The 23,348-nt window shown below is 42.5% G+C and overlaps 1 protein-coding gene across 2 annotated transcripts in view; it reads right to left on the bottom strand.

The window, feature by feature from the left end:
- Positions 1-23,348, bottom strand: part of tafa5a (TAFA chemokine like family member 5a) — a 180,062-nt gene that overhangs the window by 7,329 nt on the left and 149,385 nt on the right. For both annotated transcript variants that reach the window (XR_013972235.1, XM_080887035.1), the window contains exon 3: positions 21,041-21,168. Coding sequence is in view for 1 of the 2 variants with exons in the window: in XM_080887035.1 (XP_080743161.1) it covers positions 21,041-21,168 (128 nt within the window). In the remaining variant the exon portion in view is untranslated. The remainder of the gene's footprint in view (positions 1-21,040; positions 21,169-23,348) is intronic.

Raw genomic sequence — 23,348 nt, 5'->3', positions numbered from 1 at the left:
CTGATTCATTCATGATTCATTTTTCTGAAATAATTTGTAAATTGTTGTCCTTTACTTAAAATAATAAGCTGGATAGGAATTTATAAGTATCAGGCCTGCTGCAGCGTTTCCACCACTTTAGTCCAGATCTCAGAAACTATTGCATACATTATTGTTTATTCTGGTGTAAATTCTTACAGTCCCAGAGTTAGGAGACTGGTGATTATGGTAAACAACTGTTTTATTCCTGCAATGCAAGTTCGTTCCTTTTCCAAGGGCATCAAATATCTTTTTTAAAAATAAGCCTGTGGTATCTAATAGTTAGAAATTGCTTGCATGGTTACAAAACAACCCCTGGGATCACATTTAAATGCAACATAACCAAGTAGATTTTGGAGTTTTAGTGTGTAAACCTTACACTGAGTAAAACTGAGTAAAACAGCAGTGTTGGGTAAGTTACTTTAAATTAGTAACTTAGTTACATTACTAGTTACTTCTATCAAAAGTAACTCAGTTACTTCAAGTTACTCGTTACTTTCAGAGTAACTAGTTACTAGGGAAAGTAACTTTGGTTTTACTCAGAATTCTCTTGTTAATGTGTTGCTTCCATAACTTTGCCAGTCTTCTAGCTTGCTTACTTGCCACAAGTGCACTGTGCCACCTACCAATAGAAAGGAAAAAATAATGTGCACATTTCCACGAGAGAAATCCCACACCTGATTCTATCCTAGCCTGCTTTTTACATCCAACACAAAAACTGCAGTCATGGTGCTTTCGATTGTACTCAGAACTCGAAGGAAATTCTGCCTTCTGAATAGGAAGATGTAGGTAACACCAGACTGCAGATGAGCTGCATACAGAGCTGGACTGGGACAAAAAAATCGCCCCGGCATTTTGACTAGAGACCGGCCGCCATTATAGGAAAAATCATAAAGCCTTTGAATGAAAATAAACACTGTTGTGACAGTGATGTACACTGTTCTGATGGTATATATGTATCAATTTATCAATTGTTTGTTGCAAGACTCAGATAATTATTTTTTTAAAAGTGAGACATTTTAAATGAGAATAAGAAAGTATTTCCTTGTGCCCCCCTTTCCCTTTTAATGCCCTACATGGACCCCTGGCAACACTTTGCTAGATCCACCCCTGCACAGTTACCAGCTGTCAGCTACCTAAAAAAGGATCCTGGTGTTATTTGTCTCTCAGAAACAGTTCATAACTTCCCTTCAACTCATTCATGTCACCTAAAAGGTAAACCTGTTTCTCCATCACAGCTCTGATGATTCAGTAAGGACATCTCCTGGTTTCATCTTCATGTTTCCCTCTCATCACATAACCAAACCGATATCATGACCAGCAGCTTTACAGCTGTGGCTCCAGCAAACATCAGCTGATACTAGAAATTAATATTAAATAAATTCTAACAACAGCTGATCAAGCTTAAAAGTGCTGCTGTTGTTTCGCGCGACATCTGCTGGTTTCCTCTTTCTGGCGCAAAGTGGGCGATAAATAAACAAGAGAGAAAAGCCGATCAGCTGATCATTGATCAGTTTCATGATTGAAGTAGAATCAGGAGAGAGAGAGGGTGAGAGGATGAGAGAAGAAGAGGCAGCTGTGCAGCGTAAACACAGAATAACTCCAGCTTTGTGTCTTTTCCATTCTAGCTGAAATCCAGGACAAACTGTTCCTTTTCACCTCAATACGAAACGCATGATATTTTCTCTGAATACAAGACGATTCTGTTTTTTATGGGACGGTTGGCAACTCTAATAATTAACCTTATGAACAAAATAAAGTTCAACATCAGTAACATAGCACCCACCCAGCTTTATAGAAACTCCGTCATGCTAGCTAGCACGCAGTACGAAAAAGTCAGCACAACGAAAATAAACTCCAACTAAACTTGGTTTATATCTGACCCAGATGGACTGCAGGTTATAACTTCTTACCTGAAGTTCAGTTCACCTGATTCTCTCGGACCAGCGGCTGCTTCGGGTCTCTGCTCCTGCCTCCCTTTTCCTTCATCCACCTGCTGGCCTCCACCACTTGCTAATGTTACTGAATCTGTGGAAGCTCCGCAATGCCGCCACACAAAGTAACGAATAACGAGCCTATTTAAATCCCAGTAACGAGTAACGCGTTCCCGGTTTTGGCATAATAACTAGTTACCGTGCTCGTTACCACAATAATAACGTAGTTACTGTAACGCATTACTTAATAACGCGTTAGTCCCAACACTGTAAAACAGTGAGTGGAGACTGTGACACAGCCAAAATTACTGCAACTTGGTGCCTTTGAAATTATTGCTTTGAAAATGGGGACCAGGTCTGTGACCGTCCAATGCCAGCTTTAAAGAAACAGTGCTATCAGTCAGGGAATGAATTAGGTCAAGTTGGTAGTTACATGCAATCTGTTTGTGATTAACTGTGACAAATTGGCAAAATTTTCAAATATATTGTTGTCTACATAAACAGAAATTTATAAAAACTACATTACATTCAGAGTCCAGAATACAACTGAGTGAGATGATTTTTCTTTTGTAAAGAGACGTGTTCAATTCCATTCAATACCATTGGGGCGATCGTGGCTCAAGAGTTGGGAGTTCGCCTTGTAATCGGAAGGTTGCCGGTTCGAGCCCCGGCTCAGACAGTCTCGGTCGTTGTGTCCTTGGGCAAGACACTTCACCCGTTGCCTACTGGTGGTGGTCAGAGGGCCCGGTGGCGCCAGTGTCCGGCAGCCTCGCCTCTGTCAGTGCGCCCCAGGGTGGCTGTGGCTACAATGTAGCTTGCCATCACCAGTGTGTGAATGGGTGGATGACTGGATATGTAAAGCGCTTTGGGGTCCTTAGGGACTAGTAAAAGCGCTATATAAATACAGGCCATTTACCATTTTATTTATATAACAGATGCCTCAATATGTTTTTTATTGTAAGGTGAAGACCCTACAATAATACAGAAAAAATCCCAACAATCAAACGACACTGATCCTCTCTGAGCAAACACTTGGCGAGAGTGGAAAGGAAAAACTCCCTTTTACCACAAAGAAACGTCCAACAGAACCAGGCTCAGGGAGGGGCAGCCATCTATCAGGGGTGTGGGGAGGAAGACATGATAAAACACTAATTGCAAGATTGTGCATTTCTTTGAGTTGCCAGGGACTCTGACATGACATACGTTAACAATGGATGTACTGCTTGGCCCTGATAACCTAAATCTGCATCATTTCTAATGGGCAGCAGGGGGCCACGTTTCAATTTTTCTTGTACTGTTGGCAAAAAGACTACCGGCTTACTGGACCTGCAACCTCATTAAACATTTCTCTGATAAATTCATGGAATTAGTTGCAAATTTTTTTGAAAATAACACCATTTCAGCTTGTCATGTCCAGTTTCAAGATACCGAGATTGTGACAGCTCACCTTGAAGATTCCACAATTAACAGAATTTAATTAACCAGCAGGTATATTATAGCACCCTTAGTTAAGAAGATATTGGCAGTTCAAGCAGGTTAAAGCTTTCACAGGTAATATCTCACTGAGAGGACTGATGAAGCTTACATTGCTTTCAGTAATCTCCAGTAACAACTGCTTATCTTGACAGTTTAAAAAAGAACAAAATTCTCCCATAGCCTTATTTGGTAAATGCTTTGCCTCAAAGCTGAAAACATGAATAAGTTTCTCTTTCACTGTTTGAAAAGGAGAAACATGCTTTTCTGAGATCAGAGGTAATACACTATACTTGACTTGGGTGTGAGTGTGCCCATGTTTTGTCCTTGCATGAGTGCGTTTGTTGTTTCCTTCATTTCGGAATACACCTGCACCTCTTGGGACTTGAAACTGTTTGGAGTGCAAACATAAGCCAGCGCTTCATGGAATCAGTTTCCACTTTTGGCCACATGGAAATGTTGGAAACTATAGAAAAGGGAGCAGGGTTGAAATTCAGAATGAAATAAAACAGGTAATCTTTCACTGGGCAGCAGAGGCTTTGGGTTTAGGCAACAGTGGGTCAGATCAATCCCACAAGCTCACAGGGAGTTGATAAGAACAGAGAAAGAGAGACTTTCTTGTTCTTTAAGTCAGTTCCTCTTGCCTCTCACTGTTTATAGTCCCAACATTATTCCCAGCTTCCCAAAATGGAGGATTTAGTATTCTCCAAGCCAATGCAATGTGCTGACTTGGCTCCCTCCAGAAGGAAGTTGGCAGACAGAGCTAATGGTTAGCAGCAACAGAGTTTCTTTCTCTTTCTCTCTTTCTTTTGGCCTGTCTGTGGTGGCCAAGCAGCTGTCTTCTTAGTGGTGATTCTGTTCAACTCACTGTTGGATGTGGCTGGAGGGCCCAGAGGGATCAATTACCACGGTCGATACCAACCCAGAACCACAGGGGGGTGGGGTGAGGGGGGGACATGGTGATGGTGGAGGCGTTGGGGGATACCTTAAAGCCCGGCTTGAACTGCATCCACAGAAAGATTGAGAAGAAGGAGATGGAAAAGAAGTGATGGCGGGGGCAAAGCACCAGTCGAAAAAGCTTTTTCATACTCAACTGAACACACTTGCCATCACTGGCAGGAATACAAATGTGTAAATACAGAGGACGCTTACAGGCGTCCTGTGTAAGCGTCCTTACTGGGAGATCAACTAGTGCAAACCCACCCATTTGTAGCCGGAGATATTTATGGCAGGATGTCCTAAACCACGTATGCATTTGAATTTCCCACGCAGAACCCTGACGAAGTTCAAAAAATATGCACACGCAAGAGCTCATATTATCAAATATTGTGATATTCTCTCTTTCCTTGAAGAGGCTGAAGTAACTGCTCTTCCCAACTGTGTTTTGTCTCCTCTCCTCTCCCCAGTGAAAAAGTCTTGATTACAGTAATCACAGTCTTTCTCTCAGTAGGTGCCACTTGTGCTCATAGCTCTCTGCTCAACGCCTAAATACCCCAATCAGGATCGTCCTAATGAAACATATGATTAAGACTTAGTTAGACAACTGAGGATTTTTAGCCATTCCAGTTTTGTTTTTTTTTCACTGCTTCCTGCAATGTCTGAAATTGTGGCGCTCTTTAGTCCTTTTTCACGATAACAAGAGCTCTTTTTGTGACTTGCTGTGTAATATTCACTTGAAAATACCGGCTAAGCGGCCTGGCTGTTGGATTTTGTGCAATTATAACCTTCCAAAGCTACTTTGGAAGCGACTGTCCCTGTGTGTGAACTTAACGGGTACTCAAGGGTTTAACAAGAGCATCCGCTTGACTCAAACCAACTTAAAATGACTTAATGTTCTACGATTCTTTACGTCTGACTGGCTCAAATCTCTCTCTCTCTCTCTTTCACTCATGCTGCTCTTTTCTTCTCCTGCGCTGCTTTTCTGCCTCTGTTTTGAATTGTTCCTCTTATCAGGCTGTCACAAAAGCTGGCAGATAACCTGAGGTGATTTTGCTTTTCTCCTCTAACAGCGTACTCGCTCTGCCTCGTTCTCGCCGAGCTCCCCGCGTCGGCACACGCAGAGAGAGATAGCTCCTTGCGCTGATTCATCTGCCAGTCTAAAATGGTGGAGGGCATGATGCAGAGCATCCTCCTCTCTGGAGAGAGACAGCAGTAGGCCTTTCAGCGAGAGAAGAAGGTATGGAAGATGACTGCTGAGACTACATATCGTTCTGCTAAAAGAGAGGCCCTTTGCAAAGACAGCATTTCACTGTGGTAACTGAGATAAAATGTATGTTCAAACCTTTTAGCATCATGCAGTGTGGAAAGTATTCCGGTACAGTCAAATTAACCCCTCACTGCTGCTAAAGCGTTTCTTTATCTAGCCATTTTTCCCCAGCCCTTTCTTGATACCACGGAAAGCTATGACCAGGATACTGCACACAGAATGAGATCTTTGCAGTACACTAAAGCTAAAATTGAATTTATTGGTTAATATCTTACATGTGCCAGATCTTTTTACACATCTGGCTAAATTGAGAATAAAATAAAAGACAATTAATGTTAATAGGATGGTTTCATACATGACTGACAGAAGCAATATGCCTCATTAAAAAGTCAGCAGCTGGTGATTGATGTATAAACCATTAAAAACCATGAAAAAAGCATGGTTTATAATTTGAATTAGAGTTGTATGCAGTGTCATGTACAACCTCCGTTCCAAAAAAGCATAGGCGGAGCCATATTTACCACTGCGGACAAAAGTCTGTAAATGTCTGCGAACTGAAGAGACCAATTGCTGAACCTCTGGTACACGAACGTTGTCATATTATTGTCTGATACAGGATTCTAACAGCTCAACAGTCCTTTCATTTTCAATTAGTGAAAGGTTTGGACTGCAGGCACCCGAGTTCAGCACCCAGATTCTTGCCATGCTGTTGTAATAGATGTGGTTTAACATTGTCTTCTGGATGGAAGTAATATGTTGCCTAAAACCCATATATACTTTTCAGGATATTCTTGGAACTGTAGCTGTAATTCAAATTGTGATTGGAATAGTACTCTTTCTAACATAACTAACTTAAATGTTTAGTAATGAAAAACATATTATTTGAACAAGTAGCAGAATGGGTAGATTTACACTGGATTTGTATTTTCTGTATTATCAATTGTTACAAAACCATTTTCACCCAGGAGCTCTGCACCGTATCAGGAGAATGAAGTCAGCACATTGTCCGAATGTTTACTTTCTCGGCACATAACATGAGCAATGCTCTGTTCAGGTAAGGCTAGAGTGCTGCGTGGATAGAGCATGCAGGAGGGAGCACGTGAGCACACAGTAGCTTGTTGTAATTCTCTGCACGGTTACTCGCTGTAACCTTACCTGGACACAAATGTACATCACACGGACAAGGGAGACTGCAGATTTAACAGTATGACAATACGGTTATTAGATAAGAAAACTGAATTAAATGCCCTGTGCTGCTATTTATATTCTAAACTTTGTTGGCAAGTGTGTGAGGCCAATCAGCAGGGAGATGTGTATAAACTCAGCCATATTAAAAAGCCAGTGCACAGAATGAATGAGCTAGTCATTTGCCAGCACAGTAAAACATTTTGTCACATCAGTTATGTTTTGGCAGATCATTCTCAACTAAAGCTGATGTAAGTGCATATTTATCGCCTTACATTCGTGTGGATATGCTACATATATTGGCAGATGCAATAATATCCTGAGGTAACAGGAAAAAAAAACAAGGTGATGACGAACATGCGGCTCATCAGTGCAGTCGAGTAAATCTCCGGGGAGCTTGTTTACAGTCTTAGAGCTTATTTTTGTAGAATTTCATATTCTGTTAGGTCACTCCTTCAGAGGAGAAACTTGTCATTGTTATCAATGAGAAACCTGATTCTGAAATAAATGATATGCTGGAGCTTCACAGCTCTACCTCTGCTTGATATGCGTCCTATTCAGCTGTGGTTAGAGTGCAACGCTGCTAAAAGTAACCTCCCTCAAAAAACGTCACTGTCAACACCGAGCTACGCACATATCAATCTTCATACGTTTCATCTGGAGCCGGCCTCTGAGAAATCCATACTGTAGTTTTATTGACAGGAACAACTGTGTACTCTCCAAAGCAGGGTCAGAGTAAGATAAATGCCTGGAGAGAGAGGGGATGAGGGGGAGGATGAGAGGAAAAACCGAAAAGAGAAAACGCCTGAATGCCTGGGAACGAGACAGGCGGCAGGCGAGGAAGTTATTTTTACTCCGAAGCACATCAAACGGTGACCGCTGAGATGAGTGACGTTGTGTAGGTCGAGAGAGGACGCGCGGCATTACGTCTAATCTTCCTTGCAACTCACGCTGCTGTGTTGCCGAGTAAAGTTAGAGAGGAGGTCAGCGGCGTCACCCTGAACAACAAGCCCCTCCCTCCCCCAAACCCTCTGGTTGACAGAGAAAACACAAACTCCCAAACATTTGACCAATACACGCAAACTGCCTTTTGACATTTGTTCAAAATAACCCTTTATGGGGTTACGGGGGCTGAGTCAGATTGACTTGGCTTAGTCAAATACCCATGAGGGATATGTCTGTTTGTCTGCATTGATGTTTTGGGGGTTTTTCGCACAAACACCTGATGGACAGGTCAGACATGCTCACTGGACCGTGCACAGCTAACAGTCAACCTTGGGCAACAGTGGGGCGGCTGCAGTTTGGGTTTAACCTTGAAAAGCCTCAGGGAAGGCGCTATTTGTTCAAAGTTAAACATGGAAGGGAGTAAATGGTTTTTATTTTTGTGAGTGATTCCCCTTTGGGTGAGCAGATAACAAGAGGTTATTGTCATTTTTGGGCTTGCTAGAATTGCCCTTAAACTTAAGCCTGAGAAGTAAAGGTAATTTTAGAGATTTCTCCATGTGACTGAGTTTGAAGGTGTTGAAAAAATTCATACATTTTAAGAAGAGTTTTAAACAATGACCCGAGTCTGCTTGTTGCCAGTTATTATACTCCCTGACAGTGAAAGCTGGTAGAACCCACGTAAACACACACACACACACGCGGACTAGCACAGATGAGTGCGCATAGCTGTCCAGCCATTTGACTGGCTGTCACCAAGTTTAAAGTAGCCAATGACGCACGCACGAAATACCTGTCACATCCTGCGGATGAGAACTACATTGAGTGACATCCTGAGCAGGATAAGAAAAGTACATGTAGGCCAGAGCATGCAGGGCTACCCTGTGCAACAAAGTAGGGGTACATGGTCACGGATACCAGTATGGAAAACCCACAATAGCAGTCATCAGTTAGAGCCCGTTAGCATGCAAGCCTGAATGCACATGCCATTAGCCTTTTGGTCACACTGTGAGCACCAAGATTTGCAACACCTCATACAATATTTTATCTGACACGTATAATAAATGTTACAGCTACAGTGTGTGCATGCAGCATGTGTGTGGGATAACCTGCCCAGATAACAAGCTGCACTGTAGCTGGAACTTGTAACGGCTGTCACCGCAGTCTCCGCAACTGGGTTAACGTTCGGGTTTGTGTCTGGGCACGGGGAGACGCACATGACTCACAACACAGGAAGGAAACCTGATAGCAAACCATTCAGCATTTTTATATTTTATGCATTCTGTATTTACATGTTTGTTTTCTCGACAGGAAGGAATAAACAAGTTAGTCAGCTGATGACTAAATCATGACAGATGCATTAATGATACACCACTGGTCCTCAGTGTTCACGCATTGACATTCACAGATAGGGCAGTTATGTGTGTGTGTACGAGTGTGTGTGTGTTGCGTAACATGTTTCTCAAGCGAGACCTCTTTAATTGCCACAGTATAGACTCCGTGCATACAGGCGGGAGAGCAACAGTGTTTATGCTTCTTGTAAAGCAGATGTGGGGGTTGAAATCAATGGGAGGATGGTGTTTGTTGGGTAAGGAGGAGAAAGGAGGGGTGGAATAGAGGGTGAAGTGGAGAGGAGGAGACTTGGAGAGCTGGATGCAGTGGTGTAGAGGACAGGCGGGTGAATGAATTGGTGTCATCTTAGCTAGTAGAAGCCGTGGCTTCCCATCTGCTGCCATCATTAACAGTAAGAGCGTCCCTAATTTAAGCTAATTGCTGACATCGAGGAAGTAAACAAAGCGCGTTCAGTTTGGAGATGAGCTGAAGACAAGGAGGGTGAAAAGAAACATTTTCAGGAGGCTGTGAAATGGTTCCAGACTGCACTTGAAATCTTGTCAAGTACAGTCTTGAAAGAGGTGCTGAAACAGAGCTTAAATGGCTATGCTAAACAGGGCTACATCATTTTTTTCAAATAAGCAACAAGGATGATAAATTCATTTTCTTGCATTACCTAAGTGCGTTGTTTAGAGCTGCACTAATGAATATTTATATAATGTATACAATATATTATGAACGGTCCATTTATAATACAAAATATTGTTGCCTGTAATGACTATCTATCTTGCCTCCCTGCAATTTTTTCCTTAGCTTAATGTATCATTTTAGCATCTTTCAACTCAGTGTTCAGAGACCATAGTGTTGGGTAACATTTATAGTATATTCCAGTTACCTACTCTGTATAAATATATTAAATGTTTTCCACATTAATTTAAAATATGCCAAAATGACTGTATGAATACAAGTTATTGTTTATGTAACGCGGTTAAAGGACCAGGGCGCCTGACTGCAGCCTCATAGACAATGAGCTATCAGAATAAGATTCGACTATGGAGCCTGAGGGTGTGAATAAAACACAGGAAACAAAAGTAGAGCTCAAATATATATATATTATGTTTGTTATGAGAAGTGTATAGACGGATGTACAAAAGAAATAAAAACATATGCATATATATCACAAACAAAAATAATGTTGACAATACAAAACAACTTAGTAGGTTCCAAAAGGAGGTGGGATGAGGTGTAGTCCAGTATGTGATTTAGTTTAGTTCCATGGACCTGTGATAGGTCATGTGTCAACAATTTGTGATTCAGTCCATAGGTTCACAATTCCTACCGCAACGTAGCGGTGGTCGGGTGGCTCGCCATCTCGCGCTGATCAGGGCTGATCGCGGGAGAACAAAAAAAACCTGACCGTTGAGTCGAGTGTGAGGTAGTGTAAAGATGAATGAATCGGCCGGGTTATTGCACGCTGTCAACTGGCCTGTAGTGCAAAATTTGTCGATATCTGACAAGTACGCCAACCACAGGGACAACAGCAGCCAGAGGAGCAGGGACATGCAGCTGATTGACCCGGAACTTATACAGGATTCATTCCCGCCACAATAAAGGGACTGGCGGAAGTGGGGTCAGAAGTTACCGTGGTTACACTCTCCCCCCCTAATCTCATGGACGTCCTCGTACATGGACTAGGCTGGCAGCGAATGACTGGTTGGCTGAGGTGTGAAGGCATCGTCTCCTCTTCTTCATCGTCTTGAAGAGCGAAGGAGAAGACAGAACTTAACCCATGCAGGAAGGTCTGAACGCTCTTTAACAGAGGCTTACCAGGCTTGATGTATTGCAGCCAATCAGGAGGATTCCTGGTGCGGGTTGAATGCCTCAAAGGTGGTTCTGCCTCAGGACTGAGAGGCTCTGATTCAGTAGGTGAGTGTTGTGACAAGTTACTTCTGGATCCTTCCGAATCAGAAGACAGACTTTCTTCATCGTGAGAAGTTTCGACAAGATCAACTGGCTCAAAGCCAGCTTCCACGGTTCCGCTAGCAATAACTTGTTCCTCTTCAGCAGGTACAGGTTCCTCTGAGAGGATAGCATTCTCTTCCTCTGTAGCCAATACTACAGGGACATCGGGCTGGTTGATAAGCGGCACAGGTTGCGGAGTATTGGGTAAGTCGATGGTTGTTGTGAAGGTGACAGGTTCAGCAGAGAAGGGAACAGGTAGGTATGAGATTAGTTCCTCTTCGTCATTGTTATCAGCATCATCAGCACGTACAGGAGACACGGGTAAGACAGGCATTTTCCTCTTCTGCTTAGTAAGCATTTCCTTTTCAGGTGGTAAATACCCACAGGGCAGTAGGAGGTCTCGATGTAAAGTTCTCAGGGGCTTGTCTTGGCCTTCGGGTCGGACTGTATACACAGGAAGAGTGCCGGCTTTCTTCACTACAATGTACACAGATGACTCCCATTTATCTGCAAGCTTGTGTTTGCCTCTTAGCCGCACGTTCCTCACAAGAACTCTGTCTCCAACATTCAGCTGTGATGCAGTGACATTTTTATCAAATCTGTTTTTGTTACGTTTCATCACCTTTTCTGAGTTTTCGATGGCCAGCTTGTAACTTTCTTCTAGGTGGGACTTTAGTTTGTCCACATATTGTGTGTGGGATGTTGATCCTTCTTTGGCAAGGGGTAGTCCAAAGGCCAAGTCCACCGGTAAGCGAGGTTGGCGGCCAAACATAAGCTCATATGGTGAAAAACCTGTAACATCGTTTCTTGTGCAATTGTATGCATGCACCAGGGGTTTTACAAAATCTTTCCAATGGGATTTCTGTTGAGCTGTGAGTGTTCCTAGCATATCCAGTAATGTTCGGTTAAACCGTTCAACAGGATTGCCTCTTGGATGGTATGGAGTGGTTCTTATTTTGTGGATCCCAGCCATTTCACAAAGCTCTCGGATGATTCTGGATTCAAAGTCAGGGCCTTGGTCACTGTGCAAACGTTCTGGGATACCATAATGCACAAGAAAGTTGTCCCATAAACATTTGGCAACAGTCCTGGCTTTCTGGTTTGGTGTTGGCACAGCAATGGCATATTTTGTGAAATGGTCAGTTATGACAAGTATGTCTTTGACTCCACGATCTGGTTCCACAGAGAGAAAATCCATGCACACCAGTTCCATGGGATGAGAGGTTTTGATATTGACCAGAGGTGCGGCTCGTTCAGATGGGGATTTGCGTCTCACGCATCTTTCGCACTGTCTTATTTTATTGACCACATCACTTGTCATCTTAGGCCAATAAAACCGGGAACGGACCAAGTCCAGCGTTCTGTCAATTCCCATGTGACCCATTTGATCATGTAGGTGGTTAAGTACAACTGGTCGATATTCCTCAGGTAGCACTAGCTGGTATGCGAAGTCACTTCCCACTTGTCTCTTCCTGACGAGAAGGGTGTTATGGAGCTCCAGTTTATTTACTTCTCGCAGTAATAGAGGTAGATCGGGAAGTTCTTCCCTCAGGAATGGCGGTGGTGACTCGCCTCGTTCAACCTGAGCTATGACATGCCGGATGACAGGGTCAAGGCGTTGTTTGGCTGCAAGGTCAGCTGTTGAGATTTGGGGGAGTACCATGGAGGTGAACTGGATGTCGTCCGTGAAACTGTCAGGCAGACTGTTGACATTGACAGACATGGATAACACCAGAGCAAGATCAGGATCCGTGCTTGAACTGTACATCAGATGACGGTCACAAACTGCTTTGATGGTATGCTGGTCAATAGAGACATAATCTGGTTCATTGAGATGTTGCCATGCAAATCTCCAGATTCGCTCACGTTCTTTCTGTGACAGAGGATCATCAGACAGTTCACCATGAGGTCGGCGAGACAAACCATCAGCATCCGAGTTCTGCTTTCCTGCTCTGTAGATTAATTTGAAGGTGAAAGTGGACAAAGCTGAAAGCCATCTGTAACCGGTAGCGTCAAGTTTTGCTGATGATAAGAGGTATGTTAATGGGTTGCTGTCTGTCACAACTGTAAACTGAGCACCATAAAGGTAGTCGTGGAATTTTTCAGTCACCGCCCACTTCAAAGCAAGAAACTCCAATTTGTGGGCGGGATACTTTGACTCACTCCGGGAAAGACCTCTGCTGGCATATGCTACAGCTCTGTTTTTTCCATCCTGCTCTTGATACAGCACCGCACCAAGACCTGTGGCACTGGCATCAGTGTGGAGTGTGTATGGTTTCTGGGGATCAGCAAATGCCAGAACTGGGGCAGAAGTGAGTTTGTCAATAATGGACTCAAAAGCTTGTTGACACATTTGCGTCCATCGTCCTCCAAATGGCTCTTTGGGGTTGAGGTAATTCTCTGGCTTTACAGTTCGTCTCAGTTTCCTCTGAGAAGGTGGATAACCAGCAGTGAGTTCATGTAACGGCTTGACAATGGCCGAATATCCCTGGACAAAACGTCTGTAGTACCCAGCAAAACCAAGGAAAGATCTTAATTCCTTCAAGCTTTTTGGCACTGGCCAAGAAGTGAGTGTGGAAATCTTGTCCGGATCAGTTTCAACACCAGCCTGGGACACTACATGGCCCAGATACTTCACCGATGTCTGGAAGAACATGCATTTCTCAAGTGAAAGCTTCAAGCCAAAATCTTTGAGTCTGGTGAGAACTTTCATCAGGCGAGCTTCATGTTCCTCAAGAGTTGGTGCAAAGACAATGAGATCGTCAATGAAAACCAAGACTTCTTTTAGATTTAATTCTCCCATGCATTTTTCCATCAGCCGTTGGAAAGTGCTTGGTGCGTTGGTAATCCCTTGTGGCATCCGATTAAATTCCCAAAATCCTACTGGGCAGACAAAGGCAGTCTTTGCCTTATCCTTCTCCTCCATTTCGATTTGGTAGTAACCCGACTTGAGGTCTAGCACCGTGAACCACTTTGATCCTGCAAGTGCGGAGAAGGTGTCTTCCAGTTTAGGCAGAGCATAAGCATCTTTGATTGTTTGCAGATTGAGTTTGCGGTAGTCAATACAAAGACGTATACTGCCGTACTTTTTGCGTGCAACCACAATTGGAGAGGCAAATGGTGAGTCAGATTCTCTGATAACGCCAGAGCCAAGAAGTTCTTGCAGGTGCTTCCTGACAGCATCAAGATCTTGAGGGTGAATTGGTCGTGGTCTTTGCTTGAAAGGAGTTGGATCGGACAATTTGATTTGGTGTTTAACTTTGTTGGTCCTGCCGAAATCCAGATCGTGTTTGGCAAATACTTCAGGAATAGTGTTGAGTTTTTGAACAATGCGTTCTTTCCAGTCTGGAGTTAAGGGGGAATCTCCAAAATTGTATGGTGGTTGAGATGGAGGTAACGACTCTATAGACTGGTCTGAATACTGGGTGGGTTGCTCTTTGGAAATGACCTCTTGGAAGGCGCTGATTTCTGCAATAATAGCTCGAGCTGGAATGTGGATTTCATGGTCGGACTCATTACTCACTACAACAGGCAGAGAACATGGCCGACGTTTAGGTAAGTCCACAAGGCAGGTTTTTACTAGGAGTCCACCAGGCAGAGAACTGGAGGTGGGTTGTTCCAGAATAACTGCTTTCTCACCTTGGAATAGCCTTGTGACCAGGCATCCCTCAAGGACAGTGGTTTGGCCGGCAGTAATCGTATGCGGTTGGTCTGACTTTAAGATTACAGGAGCATACTGGTCATTTGAATTCTGGATGTGGCGACACTGGAGGATTTTATAAACTGCAATGTAACCGGAACCAGATGGCAGGAATGACTGCTCAGAGAGGGTATCACAGTGTTTGCTGTACGCAACGTCAAGAGTGTTGGTACCAACAAGTATCATTGGGGGTGATTGCTGGACGTCAGGCACGACAAGCGCAAGTGTATCAACATTAATGGATGAACCAAAAAAATTAGCTGGGAACGTCATGTTAATCTCAATGTATCCCAGGTAAGGTACGGCTTGTCCATTTGCTCCTTCTACTTCCAACAGATCATCCAGTGGTTTGATTGGATGGTCTGAAAGGTAAGTATTATAGAAGGAAAAAGGAATCGTAGTAACCTGAGAGCCAGAATCAAGAAGACAGTTGAAATGGTTGCCTTTGATTTGAATTTGGCCTGTGCTTTTGGTCCCCACAAGCCCTTTTGGCAACAATGGAAATTTGTTGTGGTTTCTGGGACTGTTCGTGCACGCAGCTCCTGTGTGTCCCACCACAGAAACTCCTTCTAGTTTAAAGATGAAGTATTTCTAGCGTCCCACTCTTGCTGTTTTTTTCTTAATTGGCTCTTTTTCTGTTCAACAAGACTGGAGTTTGCTCTGTTGTTGCAGGTGGAAGAAACATGGCCATCTTCTCCACAGTTAAAACAGTACCATGGCTTGGGTTTGGTATTTGACTGAGGTGAAGAATGACTGGATTTGGTTTGTCGTGGCTTAAACTTTGACTCGGTTGGACTTTTTTGGGACAAAAGTTGGGACATTTGCTGTTGGAGGGTTTGGAGTTGTTTTTTCATTTCTTTTAGCTCTTCATTGGCTGTAGAGTGCCCACAAGAACAAGTACTTTGGGATTGGATGTTAGCTTTTTGTTTTGATGAACCGATGTATTTCTTCATAAGTGACTCCTTAGCAATTTGTCTGTCTTCTTCTGTCCGTAACGACAACAACAAGTCAGAGAAAGGTGGTGGGTTGTCCTTTTGCTGTTCTAATTGTAGTTTGGTTAGTATAGTGTTATCCCAACACCCACGACAAAACTGCTTCAGCAGATGCTTATTCATGTCAGCAGCTGCAAGTCCTCCTTGCTTTACAACAGTGCTGAGGGTTAGCTGCAATCTTTGGAGGTAAGCGGATGGTCGTTCACCTGGATTTTGAAGAATATTTAAGTATTGAGCATACAATTCTTCACCATCTTGAACTGTTCCAAAAGCGGAGTCAAGTACACTTAGTATGACTGAAGGCAATGTGTTGGGACTTAGACCTTTAACCAAATCAGCAGCAGGTGACAACAGGCTCTCTATAATACGCCTGGCGACGTATAGAGCTGACACACTGGGGTCGGCAAGCAATAGATCAATTTGGGAACGCCATGATTCAAAATCTGCTTCACTACTTGGCTTAGGAATCCTTCCTGAAAAAGCACGGAGACGTAGTGAAGTTGTGGTGCTTATGTCTGGGTTTCGGACCACATGCTCAACAACAACCCTTTGTATTTGTGGTGGGTTGAGATCAGGGGCTGTGAGTGATACTCTTGGAGTTGGTCCAGTCTGGCTTTGACGAGGTCGTGCCCCCTGCTGGTCAGTGGAAACCTGTCTGGCAGGAGGTGAAGACAATTGCTGCTGCTCCAGTTCCCTTTCTTCTTCCTCTACACCAATGTCCTCATCTACTCCATTTTCCTCATCATATTCAACTTTTCCATCATCACCTGCTCCTGCTTCATGCAAATGTTGACCAATCTGCCTCATTACTGTCTTCAAGACATCTTCAAACCGGTGCCCGCTGCGATCAGCAATATGCTTGAGCTCTTTGAGGTAATTGGGAGGGGGACTGCTGCTGTCCTCCGTGGCGGCGTACTCACAGGCCAAAGCTGTGACGCGGAAAACGAGGTCGGCAACACTTTTAGAACAGTGGGTGTATGGCAGAAACGGCTCTAGAGTTGTAAAAGCAGTGGTATCTACAAACTCAGCGATCAGGTTTTTGAAGAAAGTACTTGCGGGATCATTTACGTAAAAATGACGGTTAAGATTCCCATAAGTACGCAAGTAGTCAAGAATTTCATTATCAGATTTTGTGTTAGACACACCGGAGATCATCACAGACTGTGATATATTTATGCCAGAAAGTGCAACTGAATCCATTTTTGATTTTATGTTCAGCAAAAGCGAAGTAAATAAGTAAAGAAAACTGTACGTAAGACCCCAAAATAGTCACACACAAAGGCTCCTGGCTGGTTCGCCACTTGTAACGCGGTTAAAGGACCAGGGCGCCTGACTGCAGCCTCATAGACAATGAGCTATCAGAATAAGATTCGACTATGGAGCCTGAGGGTGTGAATAAAACACAGGAAACAAAAGTAGAGCTCAAATATATATATATTATGTTTGTTATGAGAAGTGTATAGACGGATGTACAAAAGAAATAAAAACATATGCATATATATCACAAACAAAAATAATGTTGACAATACAAAACAACTTAGTAGGTTCCAAAAGGAGGTGGGATGAGGTGTAGTCCAGTATGTGATTTAGTTTAGTTCCATGGACCTGTGATAGGTCATGTGTCAACAATTTGTGATTCAGTCCATAGGTTCACAATTCCTACCGCAACGTAGCGGTGGTCGGGTGGCTCGCCATCTCGCGCTGATCAGGGCTGATCGCGGGAGAACAAAAAAAACCTGACCGTTGAGTCGAGTGTGAGGTAGTGTAAAGATGAATGAATCGGCCGGGTTATTGCACGCTGTCAACTGGCCTGTAGTGCAAAATTTGTCGATATCTGACAAGTACGCCAACCACAGGGACAACAGCAGCCAGAGGAGCAGGGACATGCAGCTGATTGACCCGGAACTTATACAGGATTCATTCCCGCCACAATAAAGGGACTGGCGGAAGTGGGGTCAGAAGTTACCGTGGTTATATTTATCTGCCATTTGAAAGAGCTATGAAACTATGAAATAATACTGTTTTTTGAAAAACATTTTTGTCATTCCATGAGCTAGCTGAAAGTGAACAAAAAAGGCTAACAAATATGAAATTGCAAAGATATGTTAGTATTTTTTTTATATAATGTTTATCTGTGCAGACAGTACAAAAAATCTGATAAGGCAATATATGTTTAGAAACTTCCTTTACTTTAGCCAACATGGCTTAAGTAAAGCATGGTTTCAGTATCCTTTGCTAATGTTAGTTGTATTGTATTTTGTAGTATGTTAATTTCTCAGGGACCATGTACAAGAACTGCTTCTTGTAATCTTCTACAAGAAGACATGCCTTGTACTACATTTAACTATTAGCTGATTTTAATCCTACTAGCTAATTTTCTTCCTACTTGCTAATCGTACTAGTAAGTTACTGTAGTTAGCGATGCAAAATTACTCTCTTTTTTTTCTGAGTGATTTGTATTTTACTTTAATGCAACCTGCATTCTGTCAAAATGCTTCAGCTTTATTTATAGAAATATGGTAGAGTAAAACATCTGGGTATCTCACTTCCGACAAATGCTTGCACCACAGTAACTACTGCTATCACTTTACCGGTGTCCATACATGTGTCCATAGGTCAGTTTTCTATTCAGCAGCTTATGTAAACTCAGTTCTAAGCTGTACAGGTAGCATCTTTGAATGCTTTTTCTTTTCTTCATTTTTTTGTTTGTTTTCTTGCACAAACAACTGACACAGTGCACAGTCAATAGAGAAACTTAAAATGTGTCTGTAACTGTAAAATCCAAAGGAATACTCTTATTGGCCACTTTATTAGCTATCCCTGTTATATTGCTCGCTAATGCAAATATCTAATCTACTAATCATATATTAGCAATTCAATGCATTTAGGTAGGTAGGTGGACACTGTATAGACCACCTGTTGGAGCATCAGATTGTGGAAGAAAGGTGATTTAAGAGGCTTTGAACTTGTTTGTTTGCTGTTTTGTTGGTGCTGGCACTTTCTAATGCAACCATCTCTAGGATTTACAGAAAATCCCAAAATGATGAGACAAAAAAATCTAGTGAGCAGCAGTTCTCTGGGTTAAGCTTTTCTGGGTTAAGGCAGCAGTTACTCAAAAAACCAGTTGTTACAACCGAGGTATGTACATCACACAACATGTTGAACCCTGAACCAGATGGGCTGCAAGCAGCAGAGGACTACACCAGTTTTTGTGTTAAGTAGATTGACTGACAGAATGTATAACATTATATAACATTTTTTATATTCTTTAAATCCATGAAAAAGCGTTGTAAAATTGAAACTTCAAGTGTTTCACATTGAAAATCCAGATTCTTAAAGGGTTCTGAAGTAGCCCAATCACTGTCTAATGTCAATAACAGTAAAAATGTTTCAAGCCAAATAACTGAGGCTGAAAATAGTGATTTGAAATGGCTTTGCTATGCTTGCAGATCAGAGCTTTTATTGAGAACAAAGCTGTACTGTACAGGGTGGGCCATTTATATGGATACACCGTAATAAAATGGGAATGGTTGGTGATGTTAAAGTCCTGTTTGTGGCACATTAGTATATGTGAGGGGCAAACTCCTCAAGATGGGTGGTGACCATGGTGGCCATTTAGAAGTCGGCCATCTTGGATACAACTTTTGTTTTTTCAATAGGAAGAAGGCCATGTGACACATCAAACTTATTGGTAATGTCACAAGAAAAACAATGGTGTGCTTGGTTTCAATGTAACTTTATTCTTTCATGAGTTATTTACAAGTTTCTCTTTGTTCACAGCCATTGACATGTCGAAGAGGTTAACACGTGAGGACGTCAGGTGCGGATCGAAATTGTGTTGATATCTGGTGAACGCAGTAACCGGGTTATTGCAGCAGATTTCCATGCAAGACACCCTACGAGACCACCGATCTCCCATGCTACAGTTAGCAAACTGCTTGCTAAGTTTCGTGAAACTGGCTCAGTGTTGGATTTGTCAAAATGTGGACGCAAGAAAACTGTCACTAATGAAGAAACATCAGTGGCTGTCCTAGCTTCATTCAGCAAGAGCCCACAGCGTAGCACTTGCCGCATGTCACTGGAGAGTGGCATTAGTCGAACATCCCTTCGGCGGGTATTAGCTATTCACAAATGGCACCCTTACAAACTCCAGCTACTGCAGCATCTCAACGAGGATGACCCAGATCGGCGCACAGCATTTGCAGAATGGGCAAAACAAAAATTGGAACAGGACCCTCAGTTCACGCAGAAGATTTTGTTCAGTGATGAGGCAAACTTTTATGTGAATGGTGAAGTTAACAAACAAAACCACCGCTATTGGTCTGACACTAATCCACATTGGATGGATCCCTCCAAGACTGTTGGAACAACAAAAGTGATGGTTTGGTGTGGTATATGGGGTACAACGATAGTGGGTCCATTCTTCATCAATGGAAACCTCAAGGCTGCTGGATATTTGAAATTGCTACATGATGATGTGTTTCCCTCTTTATGCACTTAAGCTGGCACGTTCCCTGAGTTTTTCCAGCAAGACGGTGCACCACCACATTGTGGGTGCCAGGTCCGAGCATTCCTAGATGAACAGTTTCCTGGAAAGTGGATTGGTCGTCGTGGGCCAGTTGAATGGCCCCCAAGGTCTCCCGATCTGACCCCCTTAGACTTTTATCTTTGGGGTCATCTGAAGACAATTGTCTACGGTGTGAAGATACGAGATGTGCGGCTCCTGAAACTACAGATAATTGATGCCTGTGCTGGCATTTCTCCAACGGTGTTGCGATTAGTGTGTCAAGAGAGGGAGAAGAGGGTTGCATTGACAATCCAACACAATGGGCAGCACATTGAACACATTTTATAAGTGGTCAGAAACTTGTAAATAACTCATGAAAGAATAAAGTTACGTTGAAACCAAGCACACCATTGCTTTTCTTGTGACATTACCAATACGTTTGATGTGTCACATGGCCCTCTTCCTATTGAAAAAACAAAAGTTGTATCCAAGATGGCCGACTTCTAAATGGCCACCATGGTCACCACCCATCATGAGGAGTTTGTCAGGACTTTAATACCACCAACCATTCCCAAGTTATTACGGTGTTATTACGGTAAATGGCCCACCCTGTACAATGAGTCAGCTTGTCAAAAAGCTCTCTTAACCTTTACTTTTTAATTACTGTTATTTTGTTTTAAAAAAGCATCCTTGGTTTGGTTGTACACTTCAGTTGGTTTTCTAAGCACATCGACCAGCTTGTGAGTGGTTTTGTGTAACCTGAGGCACTAAAAGAGAGCCTGAACTCACCGTAGTGGTTTTAACTCGGCCTCCGGGCTGCGTACAAGTCCAGCCAGATCTATTGACTAACAGGTCGCAACCCTCGTCCTCCAAACATGGCACCATCTCACACCATTGCTTTTTCCGAACAATACCAGCTGCGGAGGAGACACAGAGAGAAAAAGAGTGATTAGGAGAGTGACCTGGGGGGGTTGGGGGGTGAAATAAACAGATGAAGAGAAATGATAGGGAGAAGTCAATGCAAAGATGTAACGATTAAGACAGAAGAAGAGCGGGTCGGGGAATGACAGATGGAGGAAGACAGATACGGGCAAAGTTATAACAGGATTGAAAAATGATGGAAAAGCAGAGATGTGAAAAAAATGTAGAAATATAAATGGAAAAAAGAAGGAGCAATGTGGTGGTGGTGGGGTGAGAGATGAGATGTGGAGGTAGATGAAGAGCAATGAAGTAAAGGGACAATTGAGAGGTATGAACGCAGACGATGACAGTGAGAGATGAGGGAAAGATGGGGAGAATCAGACAGATGGAGTGAAATGGAGAGAGCTGTGATCAGTCAGGTAAATAAAATCAAACATCTCAAATGATATTTAGGAGGCTTTACAGCCATCTTGCCTTCAGCAACATTTCAACCAGGATGATATATTTTGTTAGCACGCCACCTAAATTTTTACCACAAGGGATTTAAAAAACAAAATAAAAACAATTCATATGTTAAATACAGTTGGAACAATCTGGGACATTCAGTGCACATTTTGTCATAGCTGTATGACAAATGTTTTTCCAGCACTGCTCTGCTTTATTGAAGTTTCAGACTCCAGTTAGTTAGTTTCTACTCGTCTCTCAAAAGCAATAGGATTCAGCCCATTACATAGAGGCTGAACACGTACTAGGCTTCACTGACAGACTGAGACACAGTGACAAGACTGATAAATGTATTGACAACTGAAGCAGGCTTCTGTCAATTCAAAGAGAGTGTTGTTGGAGGTGCAATGTATTCTTTCACCTGCACTTACGCTGGCATAGGTTCCCAGTCATCCCTGTCTTTAGTGCTTGAGTTGAAGGCAAATAGCATCTTATTTTAATTCTACTTTTTCTAGTGAATATTGGAGATTTTTTGTTTGTTTTGGACATTCTTAATATATTTTGTGTCCCAAAAAGGGGCAGTACTGCTGCTCACTGCTTTGAGCAGGTCCTTGTTGCATTGCAGGCATTGTGTGTTACACTGTCACACTATTTGGCTATCTATCCACAGTAATGTGAAAAGAAATGTTGTGTTTTTTTGCTTGGAAAATACAAGACAAACACAGAGTTTGTTCAATTCTAATAGTCAACACTCAGTGTGACCACCTGTTTTTCAGTTTTATTGTCTTTTCCTTTAAATAGTCTTCAGAATATTTCTCCAGGCTTCTTAAAAGACATTCAAAGCTCTTCTTTGGATGTTGGCTACCTTTTGTTCTGTTCTCTGTCAAGATGATCCCACAATGCTTCAACAATGTTGAAATCCCGGCTCTAGGAAGACCAATCAATGATTGACTATTTAAATTTGTGTTTTATTATCCAGGCTGAAATGCAGCCCCAAACATGACGGCACCTCCACCATGTTTTGCAGATGATTGTAGACACTCACTGGTGTTACTCTCTTGAGCTCCTCCGTACATACTGATGAAGGTATGTGGATTTATCACTCTATAAGACCTGTTTCCAACAATTTTCAGATCAGTCCTTGTATAATTTTGCATATTTTAGATTTTTCATGAATGGCTGCTTGGCAGCCACCTTACACTGAGGTCATTTCTTATGAGGCTGACAAGCTGAAGGGCCAGATGTGTCTCTCAGATCCTGTGTCAGGTCTTTGCTGGATATTTTTTCCCTTTTCTTAAGGACATGGCTTTCAGGTCCAGTTCATCTGCTGTAGATAGTACTATATCACTTTTGTCCTCCACTTGTTCAGTTTCCTCAGATTTCTTTTATTAAGGGCACATTGCACACCATACTGAGTTATGCCAAGTTTTGGAATCACCTTGTTGAAGCTAAAATATTATTATTATGCCTGTCAAACTGTGTTATCATCGGTATCATTTTCTGTAGATTTAAATAAAGAAATCAGAAACAAATTATGTGATTTTGCCACAGACTGGTTGTAACAAAGTATCTAAAGATACAATTTGGAATTGGTTCTTTGCTCAGTTTTTCTGTTATGTATGGATGCGTCTCTTTTTTGTGCTTGAATAGGTCAGTTTTATGTAGCTTAAAGATTAAAAATACATTCCTCTGAAAATGTTCAAAAAAGCAGATAATGTCCAAAGAAAAAGTT

The sequence above is a fragment of the Rhamphochromis sp. 'chilingali' genome (assembly GCF_963969265.1).
Source record: "Rhamphochromis sp. 'chilingali' genome assembly, chromosome: 7".
NCBI classification, from domain to species: domain Eukaryota; kingdom Metazoa; phylum Chordata; class Actinopteri; order Cichliformes; family Cichlidae; genus Rhamphochromis; species Rhamphochromis sp. 'chilingali'.
Note: the sequence above shows the minus strand (reverse complement) of the source record. Positions and strands in the feature narration are given on the sequence as shown.